The 20,772-nt window shown below is 41.5% G+C and overlaps 2 protein-coding genes across 8 annotated transcripts in view; one reads left to right on the forward strand and one right to left on the reverse strand.

Moving 5' to 3' along the window:
* Nucleotides 1-29: 29 nt before the first annotated feature.
* LOC144071477 (uncharacterized) lies at nt 30-14,774 on the reverse strand. The gene is given in 7 exon segments (XM_077596679.1): nt 30-422; nt 500-526; nt 529-700; nt 772-983; nt 14,423-14,477; nt 14,586-14,624; nt 14,739-14,774. Coding segments are annotated over 7 exon segments (624 nt in total). The 5' UTR covers nt 14,760-14,774; the 3' UTR covers nt 30-324.
* dzip1 (DAZ interacting zinc finger protein 1) overlaps nt 14,189-20,772 on the forward strand; it is a 42,934-nt gene continuing 36,350 nt past the window's right edge. The window contains exons 1-11 of one of the 7 annotated variants that reach the window (XM_077595531.1): nt 14,202-14,490; nt 14,837-14,927; nt 15,389-15,504; nt 15,628-16,221; nt 18,679-18,763; nt 18,866-18,981; nt 19,067-19,106; nt 19,203-19,312; nt 19,386-19,502; nt 19,571-19,633; nt 19,707-19,826. In XM_077595531.1, the coding sequence (XP_077451657.1) occupies nt 15,502-15,504; nt 15,628-16,221; nt 18,679-18,763; nt 18,866-18,981; nt 19,067-19,106; nt 19,203-19,312; nt 19,386-19,502; nt 19,571-19,633; nt 19,707-19,826 (1,248 nt within the window). In that variant the 5' untranslated portion in view covers nt 14,202-14,490; nt 14,837-14,927; nt 15,389-15,501. Of the gene's footprint in view, nt 14,928-14,958; nt 15,236-15,388; nt 15,505-15,627; nt 16,222-18,678; nt 18,764-18,865; nt 18,982-19,066; nt 19,107-19,202; nt 19,313-19,385; nt 19,503-19,570; nt 19,634-19,706; nt 19,827-20,772 lie in introns of those variants that run through there. The other 6 variants (XM_077595798.1, XM_077595618.1, XM_077595448.1 and 3 more) reach the window with 6 other exon arrangements.

Raw genomic sequence — 20,772 nt, forward strand, 5'->3', positions numbered from 1 at the left:
AAACTGCTTGACACAAAGAAAGGAACATATGCCGTTAATTTGTGATTTTATTTCTGCAACCAATTTGGATCATTGCTTAACTTGGCTATTGAGTGCCATTTTGAGGACATTGTAGGTACAAGATTCTCTACTAGGAAACAATTGACATGTAGCAGAAAGGCTCACTTTTTATATCATCTTCCTAACAAATGGAAACAAACACAATTTTCATGATAGCAGGAGAGATCATTTTGTATTTGGACATGTATTACAAACCAAGTAAGTGCTCCTAACAACTGGACCAGTCTACTTCTTACAGCCGTAATTTTTTGATTTTTAAGGTATTTAAGAGTGCTCCTCAGCCAGTTTTTCAGCCTTCTGAACTACTTCTTCAATAGGGCCGACCATATAGAAGGCCTGCTCTGGTAGAGCGTCGTACTCACCTAAAATGACAAACAAATTAAAATTGATATACACCGCTAAATAAAATAATTATTAATTCTTAACCCTTCACCCTCACCTCCAAGAATGCTCTTGAATCCTTTGATGTCTCCTTTAGGGGTACTAGCTTGCCCATGTGGCATATGAAAACTTCACCCACCTGGAAGGGCTGGGAAAGGAACTGCTGGATCTTACGGGCACGAGCCACAGTAAGCTTGTCCTCCTTAGACAACTCATCCATACCCAGGATGGCAATGATATCCTGAAGGGATTTGTGGTCCTAGAGTACATAAATAATGGAGTTCAGCGTAAAAATAAACTATGAATTTGATTACAATTAAAATGTCAGACCTGAAGGATTTTTTGCACACCACGCGCAACATCGTAGTGCTCTGCTCCAACAATGTTGGGATCCATGAAACGAGAGGTGGATTCCAGGGTGTCAACAGCAGGGTAGATTCCCAACTCTGCGATGGCACGGGACAATACAGTGGTAGCGTTCAAGTGAGCAAAGGTGGTGGCGGGAGCGGGATCAGTCAAATCATCAGCAGGATGAAGATAGCCTAGTTTAGGGGAGAGGATAACCTTTTTTCAGTTATTTGAATGCATTTTAAAACATTTCTTGGGCGGCCCAGTGACGTGAGTGGTTAGCGCATCGGCCTCACAGGTCTGGGGTCTTCAGTTCAAATCCAGTTCACATCCACCTGTGTGGAGTTTGCATGTTCTCCCCGGGCCTGTGTGGGTTTCCTCCGGGTACTCCGGTTTCCTTCTACATTCCAAAAACATGCATGGTAGACTCCAAATTGCCCCGAGGTATGGGTGTGAGTCTGCATGATTGTCTGTCTCCTTGTGCCCTGCGATCGGCTTATTGATAATTTTGATATTAGATATTTAGATATTAATTCTCTTACATTGTCAATGCAATTACAAACTCACTCTCTCTCTAATGATTATAATTTTGAGAGCGAGAGATTACCTGGTTGATCACTTTCAACAGTAAACTCTTTGTCTCTCTCTCATTATTATAATTTTGAGAGCGAGCGAATCCGGCGACCCAATGTCCGGCGGCGAATCCGTCGACCAAACGTCCGTTCGACGAACTGTCCGTCGACCAAACGTCCGGGGACCAAGTCTCCGTCGACCAAACGTCCGTCGACCAAACGTCCGTCGACCAAACGTCCGGGTACCCTATGATAATGTCACATTTTAGTATTGAAGATCATAACCTCTAGATGGGTATTTGTTACTTTGTGTTTTTCCATTGTAATATCCTGTTTGGGGTGTTAACAAAAGGCCTGTCTGTGGCCAGCCTGTCCCCGTTTGTCTCGACAGTCAAGAACAAGGCCACCATTCGTCTCTTCGGGCATCCCTACCGAGATCATTGACTTAGCTATGTAAAAGAGTTACAAACCAAACAAAGGACTATAAATTCCACAGACGTCCTGTCTAAAAACCTACTTATTTGAAAACAATTAAAGAATACATGTGATTATAAGAGGCGGCCCTGTGGCGCGAGTAGTTAGCACGTCGGCCTCAAAGCTCAAATACAGGTCACGTCCACCTGTGTGGAGTTTGCAAGTTCTCCCCGGGCCTGCGTGGGTTTGCTCCAGGAATTCCGGTTTCCTCCCACCTTCCAAAAACATGCATGGTACGCTGATTGGACACTGTAAATTGCCCCTAGGTATGGGTGTGAGTGTGCATGGTTGTCCGTCTCCTTGTGCCCTGCGATCGGCTGGCCAACGCCTCTGGCTCGGAGACAGCTGGGATTGGCTCCAGCACCCCCCGTGACCCTAATGAGGATAAAGCGGTTCAGAAAATTAGATGAGATTTTCTAACGGTGAGACATGAATAAAATTATAATTACATTTCTACCAAATATCAACTTTAACATTGTTAGACGTAAAGTTTTAGCTTCTGACTCCAATTCCTAAATCTGTCTTATCCCGTCTAACAATTGTGCGTGTTCAGCATCGGAGGAGACAGACCAGGGTAGAGCGAGTTAATCCACAGATGATTTATTCTTGACAAATTGATCCATACAGAGCTCGGGGTCTCCCTCCCAAGTAATAAGCCCGCTGAGTGTCTCTGCCCTCAGCGGAGGATGAGAAAGACAACGTCCAAACCCGAGTTTGCCCAGTTATAGTAATACAAAAATGAATATTCATTTGCTGATTAACAATGAGATGCGGACTGGTCCACGACTGTCTTGAGGGGTATCCTCCCTGGGATTTTCCACTGTCCATTTGTCTCCGTAACTGCTGGCCCTGGAATCCACATCGTATAGGTCCTTGTCTCCGCTGTCTTTTGAAGTCCACACCATCTGTCTAGCACCTTGTCTCCGCTGTCCTTTGGAGTCCACACCATCTGTCTTCTTATTAGCGTGAAATCAACCTCAAAGAAGAATCTCAGACAGAGAGCCTTTGTTCATTGTAATCGAGTTAAGAACAAGAGTTTAATCCTACGGTAGTAATATATCAAAATGAAACAGCTACAATAAAATGAATGAGTAAAATATGTCATAATCTTTATTCCTCTCTTGGTCTCCCAAAGAGACCACACCGACAAACAACACACAGGTTAGTACGAAACGAAACGGAGAAGCACTACATTAGTATAAGAAAAGAAACGAAGAAGCACTACATTAGTGTATCCATGAACACATGCTCAGCGGGGGGTGCAGAGGGGTCAGTTTGGAGCAACTGAGCCTACTGACCTTTAGGGCCTGGTCCCACTGCCCTATCAATCAAACGAACAACCAGAGTACGAGCTAAGGGGATGATGCAACAGCCACAGAGAATAAGTAAAGCAGTGAACACAACAACAGATATGAGGACGTTGCCCACCAAACCTTTCCAGGCACCGAAATGATTCATCCATTGGTCCCAGATTGAGGCGCCCACAACTGAATGGTCTGCCATTTTATTAGTCAGGGTTCGGAGGCCTTCTAAGGCTTTGGTGAGACGTCCATTTGGAGCAATGTTATTAGGGATGAAAGTACAACAAGCATCACCAAAGATAGCACACACCACCCTTCTCAGCCAATAACATGTCTAATGCTAAACGATCTTGGAAAGCCATGAGAGATGTTGCTGCTAACTGTTCATGTACCGCCTCAAACGACTCAACAGCGTAATTGCCAAGTCGTTGGACATTGTAATGAACATAATTAATGCGATCAACATTTTAGTTAGGGGTTACCCAAATTAGAATACTTTCAAATCCTGCTGAAACCTGATCAACCAGTTTATACTCATCAGGAACGCCACGTGGGGCGCCTATGGCGTCAATATAGGTGGGGTCGGAGTTACCCATCCAGGTGGGTGATGCTCTCTTATTGCGATGCAAAACATCCTTCAGGTTTGAAGGTAATCGTTTTTCAGTTGTGAGATCCACTGGGGAAACAGAAACCGGAAGCAACAAAGACACCGAAGAACACACACCAGAAGCATTTGTGGGTAATCTATCATACAACTTATCGCTTCCACACCATAACCAGATGTCAGCTCGGGATAAGGGGTGTGGTACTGGAAAAGACATATTTACTACACACCAGTCAGACGGAATGCTTCCCAACGATTTTCCAGTCCCGTTTAATTTGAGACAGGTAAAATTTTGGCGGGCTACCGATTTGTCAAAAATTCGTTTTTCTTTATCCTCTTGGGCAAGTGGGAATATCGAATCGTAATTAGAACAATTAAATGTCGGATTGGTGTTTTTTAGGGAGGTCCACAATACATTCATTGTCGACTGGGGCCAAAACAATGCGGAACACGGGTCGAGCACCCATACACACGAGACAATCATCTTGGGTTTCGCTGGCAGCTTGCTCTGCCATTAACAGCCAATTGTTAGATACTGCTATAATACCTGTAGTCATTCTAAACCAATCGTCCACTGATGGTTTGCCATGGATTATGCGGACTTCACTCGATTTAGGGGATATGATTGACGGAGTCACCTTGCCAGTTTTCGCCTGAGTAGTACTGGTTTTTTTTACACATCCCCACTGGCCAGCATGGATCGGTATCCGAGGAGCACGCACACAGGGTTAGGAAGCTAGTGGTGTCTCATTCGTTGGAGATTGCGGTGTCATTGGAGCCATATCCGTCTGATTGGAGATCGCCTAACAGGAGTATGACATACACGTGGAGCGCTCCTTCTAAAAATAACAAGAGAAAAATTAAAACAATAATCAATAAGCCAAAACATCCTGTACCCCACTTCCCTCTCTTGGACTGGGATAAGCCCAGTCCAGACCAGGAACTATGTGTCATGTTTAGATGTATGTGACCTGTCCCCGGGAGAATCAAAGGCCGCCTTTGGAGGATCTTGTGGGTGATCACGTGCAGCTGCAGCAGCCTCCTGTACCTGTGAGGATATACTAGATACAAGAGAATGCAGTTGTCGACTAATATGCTGCATGTGAGAGATCGGGTAACGGAACTTCTTCATATGGGGTGAGTGAGGAACTGGGACCGGGCATCAGTAAGTAATTCAAATGGGGCAAAATTTGTGGTTTTGTTGATGGTTTGACGAATAGAGAGTAAAGCCAATGGGAGGGCTTGAACCCAAGACATTTTGGTGCCGTACATTATTTTGCCAATTTCTCTTTACTGTAATTACACAAATTAACTAATCATACTAAAAATAGGAAAAATACAAAAAGCAAACCAGGCTGATTTCTCCTCAGGAAAACAGTTTTCCCGTTCTCTGCAATAGTTACATTCAAATCAATTAATATCCAGAAACAAATGTACAGACGCTCCCCTACTTACGAACATTCAACTTACGAACATTCAACTTACGAACATTCAACTTACGAACAACGGTACATACGAACACGTCTGCAAATTGTGTTCAAGTCGAAAAATTTTCGTAAGTCCAATTTTGTATTTTTTTTCCGAGTAGTGCTTCTTTCCGCCGCTAATACGCCTGGCGCTGTGAGGGCTCAGATCACCCAGCATCTACCTTCTTCTTCATTGCAATGCGGAAGTGCGTGAACGTATCTCCAGTGTGCAAAGAACCTTTTTCATTTGTATCATTAAATATCTCATGCATCCATTATTGAATATGGTTGGTAAAAAGTGAAAGGCTTCTATTGAGGGAGTTGCAAGGAAGAGGCAAGCCATTTCATTTGAAACGAGTGGCAATAATAACGAAGCTTGATGCGCGTGAGAGTGGTGAGCGTTGCACATATATATACAACTTGAATAGTTCGACCGTCAGTACCATTTATAAACGAAAGATCGAGCAGCAGGACCCAAATATTGAACGTTGCACAAAGTTTGCAAATCAATTGAATGATGCCATACAGTGCTACCATTTATGATGAAAAAAGAAGAAAACTGTGCAATCGTCGTTAGATCGCTTCTTTCGGCCAGTTTCTAATACATAAATCTCTCTCTCTCTATACAGTACTGTACATATTCTCTCCATTTTATTAATTTTTTTTTCAGTACAAACCAATGCGTGTTACTTATACAAGCCTTAAACGTACAAATGCACTTATATAAACCTTCAATATACTTATATAGGCCTTAAACATAAATTATAATACAAAATATAGCACTGAATCAACTTACAAACAAATTCAACTTATGAACAATCGCTCGGAACCTAACTCATTCGTAAGTAGGGGAGCGTCTGTACACATTTATAATTCTGAGTAGAATTGAACCCACTAAATGCAACCACCCCTTGTTTGTCAGGGTTAATAGTTATGCATAACTGTAACCTTTAGAGCAATTAAAACTCATTACTTATAAAATGCATACTAATCAAGTCCCAATTCATTCAACAATGTGTATCCCGTTGCATAGTAAACTCGGTTGTTTGAAATTCAAAATATCCCGATCTAGTAGTCTTTCTATCAAATGTAGCATTCCATGTCTTTGGAGTTTGCCAATCATCTCCTATAAAACTTTCCTAATCAATATTTTTCAATAGTCCGGCATAAAATTAAAATATAGTTACATTTCTATCCATTTTCTTCCTAATTGTTTACATTAACTATCTGTAAGAAGATTTGGTCTCAATTGAAAGCTTTCATTCTTTTTTTATGGAGACAATAAAACCAATATAAAAAGTTCCTTATGACGTACAGCGTTGCTCCCCGAGCAATAATTTTTCCAATCAATATTGGAGTGCTTTCCATTACGTCTGATCACGTCAAAAAGTTTATCTTACCCGTCTCCTCAAACGTATCAACTGAGAGAACCTTCTCCACAAGGTGGATCGGCTATTTTCATGTCTGCTGGTTGGTCAGCAACACTTGTACGGACGTTCGCATTTTGGGTTGAGCACCCAGGCTCCCGGGACCACCGTTGGTCCAGTCTGTTGTCTGTTGAGAAGCACAGTCTCCTTCTGCTAACCCAAATCCAATGCATTTCTTTAAAGTTTTTTCTTTTATGCAGATAGCCAGATTAGCCTCATCATCCAGCTCCAATCGTGTAGTGAATAATGGTGTTTTGTATGATCTACTAAATAGGATTTCCATATTTTGTTGTCCGGTTGACCTCGTTATGAAGGCCCAATGATTTCATAACAAAGTATGGAAACTTTTGTCAATTTAGTCGATTATACCGCTAACACAATTTGGATGCCATTATCACTGGTTATATTGCCATTATAAATCAGTCTTTGTTTTTCTCAGTGCCCTCAAATTTCGCATAGCAGATTTGTTCCTCCACTTCAAGTTTAACCTTTGGAGTACTGCTGCTGCATTTTCACCAAAAATTTAATTGGACTAAACCATTTTCCATAATTTTCATCAAAAATTGATTTCAAATTTCTAAATCATTTTCCACCTTGATATCTGATCGATTTATTATATCTCGGTGGTCGGCCAATCAAAAACACAAAAGACAAACATCCATTCACGCTCACACTCAATCAGACATCAGTGGTCTGCAATTTTTCATCACTAGTGGAGAGCGCCATCCCCAGTCTGGGCTTCTTGGCAGCTCACCTCCATTTTGCTGTCCTATCAGCACTAATCATTATCAAAAGAAATAGGTTAACGTCATTTGGTTGACATCAATTGTTTGATGCTAATGCAATCCATGATATTCTAATAGTCATTAATATGACTCACGCTAAAGCATATTTCATCTGCTGATGGGCAAAACAAGATACATATCCCGTGCACTGAACATGTATTGTTTATTCCATCGCAGGGAAATCATGCCTATCCTAAATTAAATATTTTATCTAAACTTGCCAGGTATAATTTACCTAATAATTTGGATAAATGCCATTTCTGCATTGTCTTCATGTTTGATATCATTAATATTCTAAATTATTCTTAATACTTAAGTCTAAATTGCAAATCACTCTCATTTTGCTAAAATAGCTAAATTGCAGATAGCTAAATTCCTATTCTGCTCCAAGCTTGTGTTTATTTAAAATAAGAGCCATTTTTGTAGCTCATTCTTACCACAATTAAAATTTAGAGAAACTAACCTTCCACTTAGCCATTTCCTAATTATAAATTTCAGTGTTTAATAGAGGACCCATAATTTGTCACTAATATATCCCAATACTGTCAACTGTCTCTCTGTCTCTCTCTACATCTCTCTCTCTCTTGTGGTAGTCTTCCTTGCCCTTTGTTTGGTGTAAAAGGAGCAGTAAGCTCTATGGGCGACCCCCCCTCTTTATGTTTGCACAGGGTGTGCTTAGTTTGTCGGGTGAGGGGTGTCCGCATCTGTGAAGGGGTGCTGGCCGTAATGTGGCATTCTTATCTTTTTCAACATTCCTTTCAACACACATTTTCACATTCTCTCTCAAGCTCTCCTTCCATTTTCACCAATTCAGTCATCACAAATCACCAGATAAATATAGAATTTTAGTATATTCAATTCTAGGAATTTGGAATTTTTATTAGAATCAATCCGAGGAATCAAACATCTGTGGACCCAGTTGTTTCCCTGCTGAAGACTTAAAAAATAAGGTTGCAGAATTTTTGTACGGTAAAGTAACAGGTCTCCTGCATACAACCTTTTTCGAAATCTCTTATTCCCTTGTTTTCATACGATCGTTTTCTTTTATCTCAAAACGACCGTTCTGGAATCCCCAATCACCGATTGCAGATATATAATCACGGAAATGTCCCTGAACAAATACTCGTGTTATATGAATCACATTTCTATTGTGACTTTTATTCTAATAAATAGGTTTGCAGAATTTTTGACGGTAAAGTAACAGGTCTCCTGCATACAACCTTTCGGAATCCCCTATTTAATACGATCGTTTAGGAATTCCCGATTCCCTTATTTTAATACGACCGTTAGGAATCCCAGATTCCGAATATATATCACAGAAATGTTCCCTTAACAGATACTCGTGTTATATAGATCACGTTTCTATTGTGACTTCTCCATAATTTAAAAAATCCACTATCAGAATTTTGACGGTTAAGTAACAGGTATTCTGCTTACCTTTTAGTTGATCTCAGGCGCCTGTCAGAGAAGTCTCCATAGAAAGATGCCGGGTGTCTCAGACCACCCTTATAAATATCACATCCCCGACGTGCTTCGAAGTCTGCGATTCCGGCGGGGTGTCCCGGGCTACCCTTTTCCTTAATCCCACGTCCCCGAAGTGTCACGTTCCAAACGTTTTCCTAATAAATATCACGTCCCCGACGTGCTTCGAAGTCTGCGACTCCGGCATTAACCATTAACCGACCCCTATATGTCTACGCAGCCTCTCTCCCCTTGACTCACGGACAGGGTCACCAAAATTGTTGGACGTAAAGTTTTAGCTTCTGACTCCAATTCCTAAATCTGTCTTATCCCGTCTAACAATTGTGCGTGTTCAGCATCGGAGGAGACAGACCAGGGTAGAGAGTTAATCCACAGATGATTTATTCTTGACAAATTGATCCATACAGAGCTCCGGGTCTCCCTCCCAAGTAATAAGCCCGCTGAGTGTCTCTGCCCCCAGCGGAGGATGAGAAAGACAACGTCCAAACCCGAGTTTGCCCAGTTATAGTAATACAAAAATGAATATTCATTCACTGATTAACAATGAGATGCGGACTGGTCCACGACTGTCTTGAGGGGTATCCTCCCTGGGATTTTCCACTGTCCATTTGTCTCCGTAACTGCTGGCCCTGGAATCCACATCGTCTAGGTCCTTGTCTCAGCTGTCCTTTGAAGTCCACACCATCTGTCTAGCACCTTGTCTCAGATGTCCTTTGGAGTCCACACAATCTGTTTTCTTATCAGTGTGAAATCAACCTCAAAGAAGAATCTCAGACAGAGAGCCTTTGTTCATTGTAATCGAGTTAAGAACAAGAGTTTAATCCTACGGTAGTAATATATCAAAATGAAACAGCTACAATAAAATGAATGAGTAAAATATGTCATATTCTTCAACATAAAAAAGATAATTTACAGTTGACTTCAGATATTAGATGCCAGGCCAATTTACTTACCGTATTTTCACGACTATAAAACACATAAAAGTCTGAAATTTTCTCCAAAATAGACAGGGCGCCTCATAATCCAGTGCGCTTTATATATGGACCAATACTAAAATTGTTATCACGATAAAATAAAATAAATCCGTCGATAGGACAACTATGGCAAGCAGCCCCCGACTCTACTATTTTCCCGTAGATAAAGTACTGCGCAGTGACTGCTGGGATATTTTTTTGGGTCAATACACCCAATGGATTGTGGGCTGCCGATCGGCATCAACACTAGCTAGCTACTATTTGCGAATGGATTGTGGTCTGGCAATCGGCATCAACACAGTTGCGAAGCATGGAAGACAGCCTTAGACTACTAGTTACGCTAGCTACTATTTGTGAACGGATTGTGGCCTGGCGATCGGCATCAACACAGTTGCGAACCATGGAAGACAGCCTTGGAATAGTTACGCTAGCTACTAGCTAGCAACCATTTGCGAATGAATTGTGGCCGCCTGGACGAACGTATTAAACTCAGCGTTTTCGATGGACAATTGTTCAATTCGGACACAGAAAATGAGGACTTTGAGGGATTTGTGGGTGATGATGACGTGAGTACATTGTAAAATGGCTAAATAAAGTACAACCGAACTCAGTCTTGCTTCCGTTGCCTTTTTAAAAACGTGTTTTTAGCGTGCGGGTGTAGCGTGCATTTGGTACATGTAGCACCAAATTAGTGCGTTCGCCGTGGTAGTATATTGATACTATTAGTGCAAAGTTATCACAGCCGTCAACCTGGGTGTATTGACAAATGGACTATTTATCCCAGCAGTCACTGCGCACCGGAAATATCGTCTGGGGCTGCTTTCGTAGACAGCGCTATTACGGTTCGATAATCATCCATAAATGATATAAATATATGCCATGCCTGGCTTCACGAAAAGTGGTAGGCAGCGCCGGGCTTCTTACGCTACGATTTGTGAATGGATTGTGGCCGCCTGGGCAAACGTGTCTGCTTGCTCAGCTTTTGCCAAAGCCGGCATCATTTCTAAGGAGCCACATGGAAATGACGGTGACTCTGAGAACGAAGAGAGGGGACCCGGCTTTTTGGAAGGCTCGTTTGGGCAATTGTTTAATTCGGACACAGAAAATGAGGACTTTGAGGGATTTGTGGGTGATGATAACGTGAGTGAGTTGTAAAATGTCTAAATAAAGTACAACCGATCTCAGTTTTGCTTCTGTTGCCTTTTTAAAACGTGTTTTTAGCGTGTGGGTGTAGCGTGCAAGAACTATATTTCCCAGCAGTCACTGCGCACCGGAACCCGGAAATAGGCTGCTTCCGGTAGCCAGCGCTATTGTGTTTCGATGTTCATCCATATATAATATTTGCGTCTAATGAAATGGTGCGTGCTTTGTCTAAAATACAGAAATAGCACTCGTTACTTACACTGCGGCTTAAAATACGATGCGCCGAATAGTCGTGAAAATACAGTACATGCATCAAAAATGAAACTCAAAGTCAGTTCTGTTCGGTTAAAAAGAAGAGAAAAAACATTTATCAAATGGAGGTAGCTTACAACACCAATTAGAATTCTGAAAAAATCTGATAAAACAATATTTAACTTACCGTATTTATTCGAGTACAACGTGCAAAATTTTGTACCAAAAAACTGAAGCAAAGCACGTTATACACGAATCCCGGTGAAACACTGCCCTCTGCAGAAGAAAACGTTCCCCCCGCAGCCGATATTTATAATGGGAGACGTAAAACCTGTCTTTGTCCGCCAGATGGCGACAATCTACTTTCTTTTACAAATGCCAGCCCTCTCCAAATAGCCTTTGGCAAGTTGATAGGGGAATAGGATTGTAAAATTAAAAAAACGTTGCTCCAGGGAAACGAGTCCGGCCAGGGAGTGCTATCCTTGATCAAGAAGAAAGGAATCAATTGTTTGGTGAACCAGATGATGATCAATCAGACTTTGATAAATTTTAAATATTATGATGATGAATTAGAGTTTAAAGATTTAAAATTGTAAACTCCATATGAAAATTGTGTTCATATTGGTAGTGGTTTGTTTTACCAGGTTTCCGTACCATATGTTGTGAATAAATGTTTTGTCGTGGCGACATGTGTTCAGCATTTGCCAGTTACCCGTACTGGTGCAATTCTTGGAATGTGGGAGGAAACCGGAGTACCTGGAGAAAACCCACACAGGCCCAGGGAGAACGTGCAAACTCCACACAGGTGGAACGACCTGGATTTGAACCCAGGACTCCCACTGTGAGGCCGTCACGCTCACCACTCATAATAATTGTTATGGTTATAATTATAATATTCATAATTATAATCACCACTAGACACCGAGTTCGGGGGGAAGGCAGCTGAGATGTGTATCATTATCAACAAAGGGCGCTGAAAATAAAGTAGCCCAGGCTGTCAAGACCTGGATGAGAGCCTGACGATTGTTAAATGAGTCAGATATGCAAGTTAAAAAAAAGTGTGAGTACAGACGCTCCCCTACTTACGAACATTCGAGTTACAAACAACGGTACATACGAACATGTCTGCAAATTGCGTTTATGTCGAAAAATGTTTGTAAGTTCGATTTTGTATTGCGCGCCTTTTTCCGAGTAGTACCGTAATTACTAGAATATAACACGCATATTTTTGCTATATAATTAATTCCAATAGTTGGGGGTGCGTGTTATAATCAATAACTAAAATAAATTACAAATTTTCGATCGAAAAAAGCATTGTCAAACTCACTTTGACGCACGGACATTGTGCAATTTCCAACTTTGAATTCAAAATACACGCATATTAAAGATCGTCAAGCCTCACAAACATCACAATCCTGCATTAATAAGCTGGAAAGTAGAATACTACATTGTAGTGTAGTACGTACTTGTATTTAGAAATATGTCCAGCGGGGGGCAGTACATTCCCTTGTTACATGTGATAGTCTTTTCCATTGTGCATATCTTCAAATCATTTATTTATTCAATTTGTATGTTCCTTTTCTTGTTTGAGAATGACAATAGATATTTGAATTAAAACATGGTATTGTCAATTGAAATGTAGTCAATGTTCAAGGAAGTCTAAAAGGTATTGCAACATAACATGTCTACATGATATGTTTGTCCACTCTATGTATCATCTATTGCCCTAAAATTCAAACGCATAACTACACCAACTGCACGACACTCGACACGCTCGTACCTGAAGATTTCTCTATCCGGTTTTGAACAAAACAATCGTGAAACGAAGAAAAAAAGGTAAGATTTCTGATTTTCGTCAGCGGGAAATTTTAGGTGCGCACTATATTCGAGTACTGCGTTTTTCCAGAATTTTTTGGCCCAAAATTACCTGCGTGTTATTTTCGAGTGCGCGTTATATTCGAGTAATTACGGTACTTCTTTCTGCCGCTAATACCGTTGCCTGGCGCTGTGAGAGCTCAGCTCACCCAGCATCTACCTTCTTCTGCACACTTCGTTGCAATGCGGAAGTGCGTGAACCTATCTCCAGTGCGCAAAGAACCTTTTTCATTTGTATCATTAAATATCTCGTGCATCCATTATTCAATATGGTTGGTGAAAAGCGAAAGGCTTTTAGTGAGGGAGGTGCAAGGAAGAGGCAAGCCATTTCATTTGAAACGAGTGGCAATAATTAAGAAGCTTGATGCGCGTGAGAAAGTGTTGCATGGGAATACAACTTGAATCGTTCGACCGTCAGTACCATTTATAAACATAAAGATCGAGCAGCAGGACGCAAATATTGAACGTTGCACAAAGTTTGCAAATCAATTGAATGATGCCATACAGTGCTACCGCAACATTTATGATGAAAAAAAGAAGAAAAATGTGCAATCGTTATTAGATAGCTTCTTTTGGCCAGTTTCTAGTAAATATCTCTCTCCCTAATGTATGTATACAGTACTGCATGTATTCTCTCCATTTTATTAAATGTTTTTTCAGTACAAACCAATGCTGGTTACTTATACAAGCCTTAAACATACAAATGCACTCATATAAACCTTCAATATACTTACATAGGCCTTAAACATAAATTATAATACAAAATATAGCACTGAATCAACTTACAAACAAATTCAACTTATGAACAATCGCTCGGAACGTAACTCGTTCGTAAGTAGGGGAGCGTCTGTATTGTGGTTGGTACATTGCAATGTTGTGGTACAAATGAGACAGTGTTCAGGCCCGAAAAAAACTAAGACTAAGACATTCTTACAATTAAATATTTTTTTCAACTGAAGGGTTAATTTCTATTAATGTGTCTCGACTGTAGTCCAGTTCGACTTGCTGTAACTGAACGTCATTAAACCAACAACATGAGACGTATAACAGACCTAAAATGTACGTATGTGTCATCATACTGACTGTGTAGATATGCATTTAATCATCTCCAGATTATTTGGGAGGAAATGTCAAAAGACGCCATTTTGGCTGCCATCTAAATCGCAGCAATAATGAAACAAGTCATGAAAAAGTACGAATTAAAAGCAATGGGAACGTTTGGTAAAGGAGGGTGGGGTTAATATTTCTTACTAGTATATGATTTTACTTTGATGGTACCAGAAATCAGGAGAACGTTGTTTTTATATTGTCTCCACAATCCATCGGGAAACCCCTGAAAAGCGATCGTAAGTTGTATTTCCATTGCAAAAATCAACAAAAGTATGCGCTCTTTTTTAAAAATAGTTCCAACATTCAAATGACTGAAATTTAATGCACTTACCCAACAACGTCTGATATGATCACTTCCTAACATCTGCGCCTACAAAAACAACGAAGTAGATTGGTGGGGGAGACCATGCTAATTTAAACGAGTAACAACACAGAGACCAGCTACAATTTTAAACGTCGAACAATTTTACCTACACAGACTTACTGGGAAGAATGTTGAACACATTTCTGCAAAACTATATGATATATCTGTTGACATTTGATAATCAATGTCATATTCAAGTCATCTGATTTATTTTGAAGGTACCGGATGTCAATCCCCGAGTCACTCCGAAATTCTTCGGGTAAAACTTTTCCAAAGTCTTAGAAATATTTGACGACTACCACTCCGACTGTAAGTTTGTTTTACTTTTACTATGTTATAGTGATGGGTTATTAATACAAACCTTTCACGTTCGTTGCAGCAAATGCCATTTTAAGGTCTCGGTTAGTTTGTGTAGCTGACAAAAAAATCAAAAGAAATGGGGCTTTCTTCATGTTTTATCATAGTTCCTGAGGACATTATTGGCGGATTTAAGTTTAACCATGTTGTTGTAATGCGAACCCCGATTCTATCATCGTATAATTGTTTGTCGGATTAGGAGTGCGAATTGAATTAACCCGACTATCCTTTTCAAAAATTGTCCTCCTCGCGCTCTGCAGGTAAGCTAACTTGCTAACGTGAAATGGTGGATTTCACATTTTTATGAAGCACCATTTATCTCAGTCAGGACACAGTCCGGCCACTGCTTGTGTTGAGGAAACATTGGGGTGATTAACTGCAGTGTTTTGATTACATTTCTCTCCCCGGTGAAGCCCGTTTCCACGGCAACGCGGCGTTTGTCCTCGTGGCTGTGAGAGGGCGGAACAACATAGAAACGACGGCTCCTCGATTTGCGATCCTTGCGGGAGTCCCGAATGATTTAAATATGGTAAGGGGACTGGGCTACTAACAGTTTAGAATTGACACGGAAAGCTTCTGTCAAAAATGTATGAATTGTTCAGTTTGGCGGATCTAGTCACATGTATGAGGCAGGGTTTATTGTGTGTTGCAGCCATTTCAGGACGGAGTCTACTACACTTACGGCAGTGACACTCAAGGAAATCATTCGTCGGCAGGAATCCCATCCCTCTTGAATTCCCCACTCAGCCAGCACTCAGTGAAAGTCCAGTCTGTACTAGGAATGGCTCCGTCTGGCGCACCACAAGCCATTCTGCCGTTTAGGTTTCGGCAGCGTAGGGAATGCGTAGACTGGCGGCGGATCCACGCTGTAGATATTGACCAGGTGATCAGTCAGCTCGATGTGGATGTCCTTCAGGAGCACATAAGCACAGTGACCTTCTGCAGCTTGGATGGGGAGCGATGTCAGCGGTGTCAAAGCCCTGTAGACCGAGCGCTAATCAAGATCCTCCAATTGGCTCAGCTCACGGTGGAATGGCTCCTTCATTGTCAGGAATGTCTCGCGCTGAATCTGCAAGGAGCAGAACAGAGGTTGGCGAGTGCCAACTTGCAGCACGAGCAGCTACTGGCTCAGCTAAAGGAGCAGGACGAGAGCATGATGGTGATGACGGCTGAGCTCAAGAACAGGAGGAAAATCATCCGCAAACAGCAAAGCCTGTTTGCTCCACATATCACCAACAGCCAAAAGGTATTGGTCAGTGATGAATTATTTGTGTTTGGGATGCTGCATAACTCTAGACGTAAAAGAAATGACAACACAGCTGATACCATTTTTGTGATTGTGTGCAATTTGCAAAAACTCCATGGCTGTATTTTTTTTTGATTACCAGAAAAAAACTTAGTTTTTAGACAGTAGGGGTCAGATTTATTGCTGCCCAGCAGGTGGTGAGTAGTTTTAATCCACTTACAAAGTGGTCATCTGGCTTGTGACACTCATTCATTTTCTGAACCGCTTTATCTTCACTAGGGTCACGGGTGTTGCTGGAGCCTATCCCAGCTGACCTCGGGCCAGAGTCGGGGGACACCCTGAATCGGTGGACACGGACAACCATGAACACTCACACCCATACCTAGGGGCAATTTAGAGTATCCAATCAGCCTACCATGCATGTTTTGGGAATGTGGGAGGAAACCAGAGTACTTGGAGGAAAACCACTCAGGCCCGGCAATAACATGCAAACTCTACACAGGTGGACCGACCTGGATTTGAACCCAGGACCCCAGAGCTGTAAGGCTGACGTGCTAACCACTCGCTCCACCGGGCCGCGGTTTGTCACACTCAATCAATGACAATTCTTTTCTTTCATTCTTTTTATTTTTTTATGTTTATAGTATTTTTATTGCAATAGAGATATACAGGGAGTTCAGAATTATTAGGCAACTGAACTAAAAACCAATATATTCAATGCTGTATTTTTTTTAATTAACAGAAAACTTTTGTTTTTAGACATAAGGGTTAGATTTACTGCTGCTGGCAGGTGGTGAGTTCAATTCAGTTTTTAATTCACTTACTAAGGGGTTCCAAGTGTTACTGAATCTGGTTATCTGGCTTGTGACACTCAATCAATTACAATTCTGTCCGTTCATTTTTTTTGTGTTTATGGTATTTTGTATTGCAATGGGGAAGTTATACAGGGAGTGGAAAATTATTGGGCAACTGAACTAAAAAACAAATGTATACCCATCTCAACTCATCTTCCGCTTTATCCAAGGTCGGGTAGCGGGAGCAGCAGCTTCAGCAGGGAAGCCCAGACTTCACTCTCCTCGGTCCCTTCATCCAGCTCTTCTGGGAGGTTCCCAAGGCTTTCCCGGGCCAGCCAGGAGACACAGCGTGTCTGAGGTTGGCCCCGTGGCCTCCTTCTGGTGGGACGTGCCCGGAACACCTCCCGAGGGAGGCGTCTAGGGGGCATCTGATGAGATGCCCAAGCCGATTCATCTGGCTCCTCTCGATCCGGAGTAGTAGCGGCTTTACTCCGAGCCCATCCCAGATGACCGAGCTTCTCACCTTATCTCTAAGGGAGAGTCCGGACACCCTGCGGAGGAAACTAATTTCAGCCGCTTGTATCCGGTATCTTGTTCTTTCGGTCACGACCCACAGCTCGTGACCATGGAGAGCCTTGCCTTTTGGCTCAGCTCCTTCACCACGACGGACCGACGCAGAGTCTGCATCACAGCAGACGCTGCACCAGTCCGCCTGTCGATCTCCCGCTCCATTCTTCCCTCACTCGTGAACAAGGACCCGATCCCTGACCCAAAGAAGGCATGCCACCTTTTTCCGACTGAGGACCATGGTCTCAGATTTGGAGATGCTGATTCTTATTGCGACCGCTTCAAACTCGGCTGCGAATCATTCCAGCAAGAGCTGAAGGTCATGGCTTGATAAGCCAACAGAACCACATCATCTGCAAAAAGCAGAGGCAATACTGAGGCCACCAAACCAAACCCCCTCAACACCACGGCTGCGCCTAGATATTCTGTCCATAAAAGTTATGAACAAAATCCATGACATAGGGCATCTCTGGCGGAGTCCAACCCCCACTTGAAACGGATCCAACTACGCGGACCAGACTCTGACAGCGGTCATAGAGGGACCGGACTGCATGTACCAGGGGTTCCGTACCCCCGGACAACCCCCCCCACAAGACTCCCCGGGGGACACGCTCGAACGCGTTCTCCAAGTACCACCAATTTCGTTATGCGCAGCTGTGTATGATGACAATAAAGGCTTTTTGAATTTTGAAGTCATCAAAGGACATGTTAGACTGGTTGGGTGAACTCCCATCCCCAGAAGGTGTAGAGCTGATCCACTGTTCATCCCAAAAACATGCACAGTTGGCTGATTGAACACTCTAATTTGCCCCTAGGTATGAATATGACCGTGAATGGTCGTCTCCCTGTGCCATACCAATTCAGGGTGTTCGCCGCCTGCTGCCCATAGTTGGCTGGGATAGGCTCCAGCACCCCCTGGAACCATTGTAAGGATAAGCAGTACAGAAATTGAATGAATTAATTTTCAGAAGTGACTCAATGACCAACATTATTTCCCCTTTGGGGATCAATGAATTATCCCATCTTACCTGATTGACATACCAGACATCAATGAACTCTGTTTTGTTTTATTAACACCAGTTTTCTTGTCTTTCAGTGTGGATTTTGTAACAAAAAGTTCCTCACCACTTCATTTCTCCAAGGTCACATGCAGCGGCGTCACCCTGATGAGAATGATATGCGTAAATCAAACCAAAATCATTTGAATAACCTTTTTGAATGTAGAACAGTTAATACTCGTGTAGCACTATAATTATCTTTTTTTGTTTGTTTTTTCAAACCAGAGTTGCAATCAAATGGTGAGGAGAAAGCACAGATACACTACTGGAAATCGGAGATGAACAGTCTGAAGCAGCACATAATTCAACAGCAACAGACACTGGAAGCCAAAACAGCTGAAGTAAGATTGAATAAAATTATAAGGAGTGTGCTTTATTTGAAAATAAATAGATAAATAATAAATAATTCATTATATTTCTCCACAGAATCAAAAGCTGCAGCGACACATTGAAGAAAGTGAACTACGTGAGTAAGCTACCAATTTGGCAATTTAGTAGGCATGAGCATGTACCACTACTTAAATCCATAAATAACAAAAATATTTGATTTAAATCTTTTCAGAGATACGTGAAAGTGAAAAGAAATCTCAGATTGAAAGCCTCAAATCTGAGATTAAAAATCTTAAGGATTTTATTCAAAATCAACACCTCATACAAACAAGAACACCCGAGGCAAGGAAAAGTATTACATCACATTTCTTTTTATTTGGCCACTTATTTTTCATTATATGTTTTGCACTTCCAGGATGAAAAGCAGCAGTCCAAGGATAAAGATGTGCTGAAGGAACTGGATAATTTCAAAGCACTGGAAATGGTACACATTCAAGCCTTTCAAAAGCTGGAGCACCAACAAAAACAGCAGGTATAACAGAATTTAGTATTTTTTATATTGCCTAAGAAAGGTTATTGTAGTAAAAACTCTCCTGTTAGGACAAAAAATGGGAGGCCAGGCTTGGAAAAATCACATCTTTTCATGAGGCAGAAAAGAACGATGTACAGTATATTTTCTTTTATTAAATCTCACCTTTTACTAAGTATTGCCCTGAGCGAACCATTATCTTTTCAGTTGCAAAAAGAGTTAAACAGATTGCAGTCAACTGTGTTGGAAAACCAGGAGCACAGCAAGAGCCAGCTGCAAGAGATGCGGAGGAAGTTGCAAGAGAAGGAGCAAACCATCCGGGATCTGGTTAGTACTGTTTGGCCTAGATCAATGTTCACTGTGAGTGTCCATTGCGGGGAAAGCAGAGCCCTTGTTCAGGATATCCTATATTTTCTGTGTGGGTTGAGTGATGTGATGATGATGCTTTATATTGGATAAAGAGCTTAATCTACAGGAAGCTCATACGTTTCCTGGACTATTTCATTCAATTAAATTTTTTTGTTAAAAAATTGCACTACAACTGCAATATTGCTTCCACAAAATGGATGAGACACAATTAGAAAAAGCATGTTTTAACAATTTAGAGTCTAATAACACTTGATACGGCTTCCCATGGCCTGAAAGATATTTATTTATTGTTGCAAAGGACGTATTTTCTCATTTCTTGAATCAAAATGGATTGAATTGGGAGACATCCAACCGCAGGGCATAGCTAAAAATGAGAAAATCTGAAAACAAAAACAAATCATTGAAAGCAATGAAAATAAAAGAAATATAATATTCATTGTTTTTAACAAGTAAGATTTTTTTAAATACTGTATTGTTACTTAATGTATATTTGTTCTTGTTTTCTGATAAAATAAAATATTGCCCGCCCAAAAATGCAAAGTATAAATCAAATCAAAAGCCTTTATTGTCATCATACACAGCTGCGTATAACGAAATTGGTGGTGCTACTCCACAAAGTTCGTTTTCCCAGTAAAAACATAAGTAAGTTATATAAAAAGTCACGTCGTGGCAAGGTAAATTCTAAAATATTGCACAATCTAAGATATTGCACGTTGTTATTGTAGACCCCGAAGTTATTGCACAGAAGGGATTGTGTGTTGTGCTAATGCAAGTTCAGCGTCCTGATTGCTGTGGGAAAAAACTGTCCCTAAGTCTATTTGTCCGTGCTTTGTAAGACCTGTAGCGTCTGCCACAGGGCAGCAGCTGGAACAGGTTGTGACCAGGGTGGTATGGGTCCCTAACA

The sequence above is a fragment of the Stigmatopora argus genome, chromosome 1 (assembly GCF_051989625.1).
Source record: "Stigmatopora argus isolate UIUO_Sarg chromosome 1, RoL_Sarg_1.0, whole genome shotgun sequence".
NCBI lineage: Eukaryota > Metazoa > Chordata > Actinopteri > Syngnathiformes > Syngnathidae > Stigmatopora > Stigmatopora argus.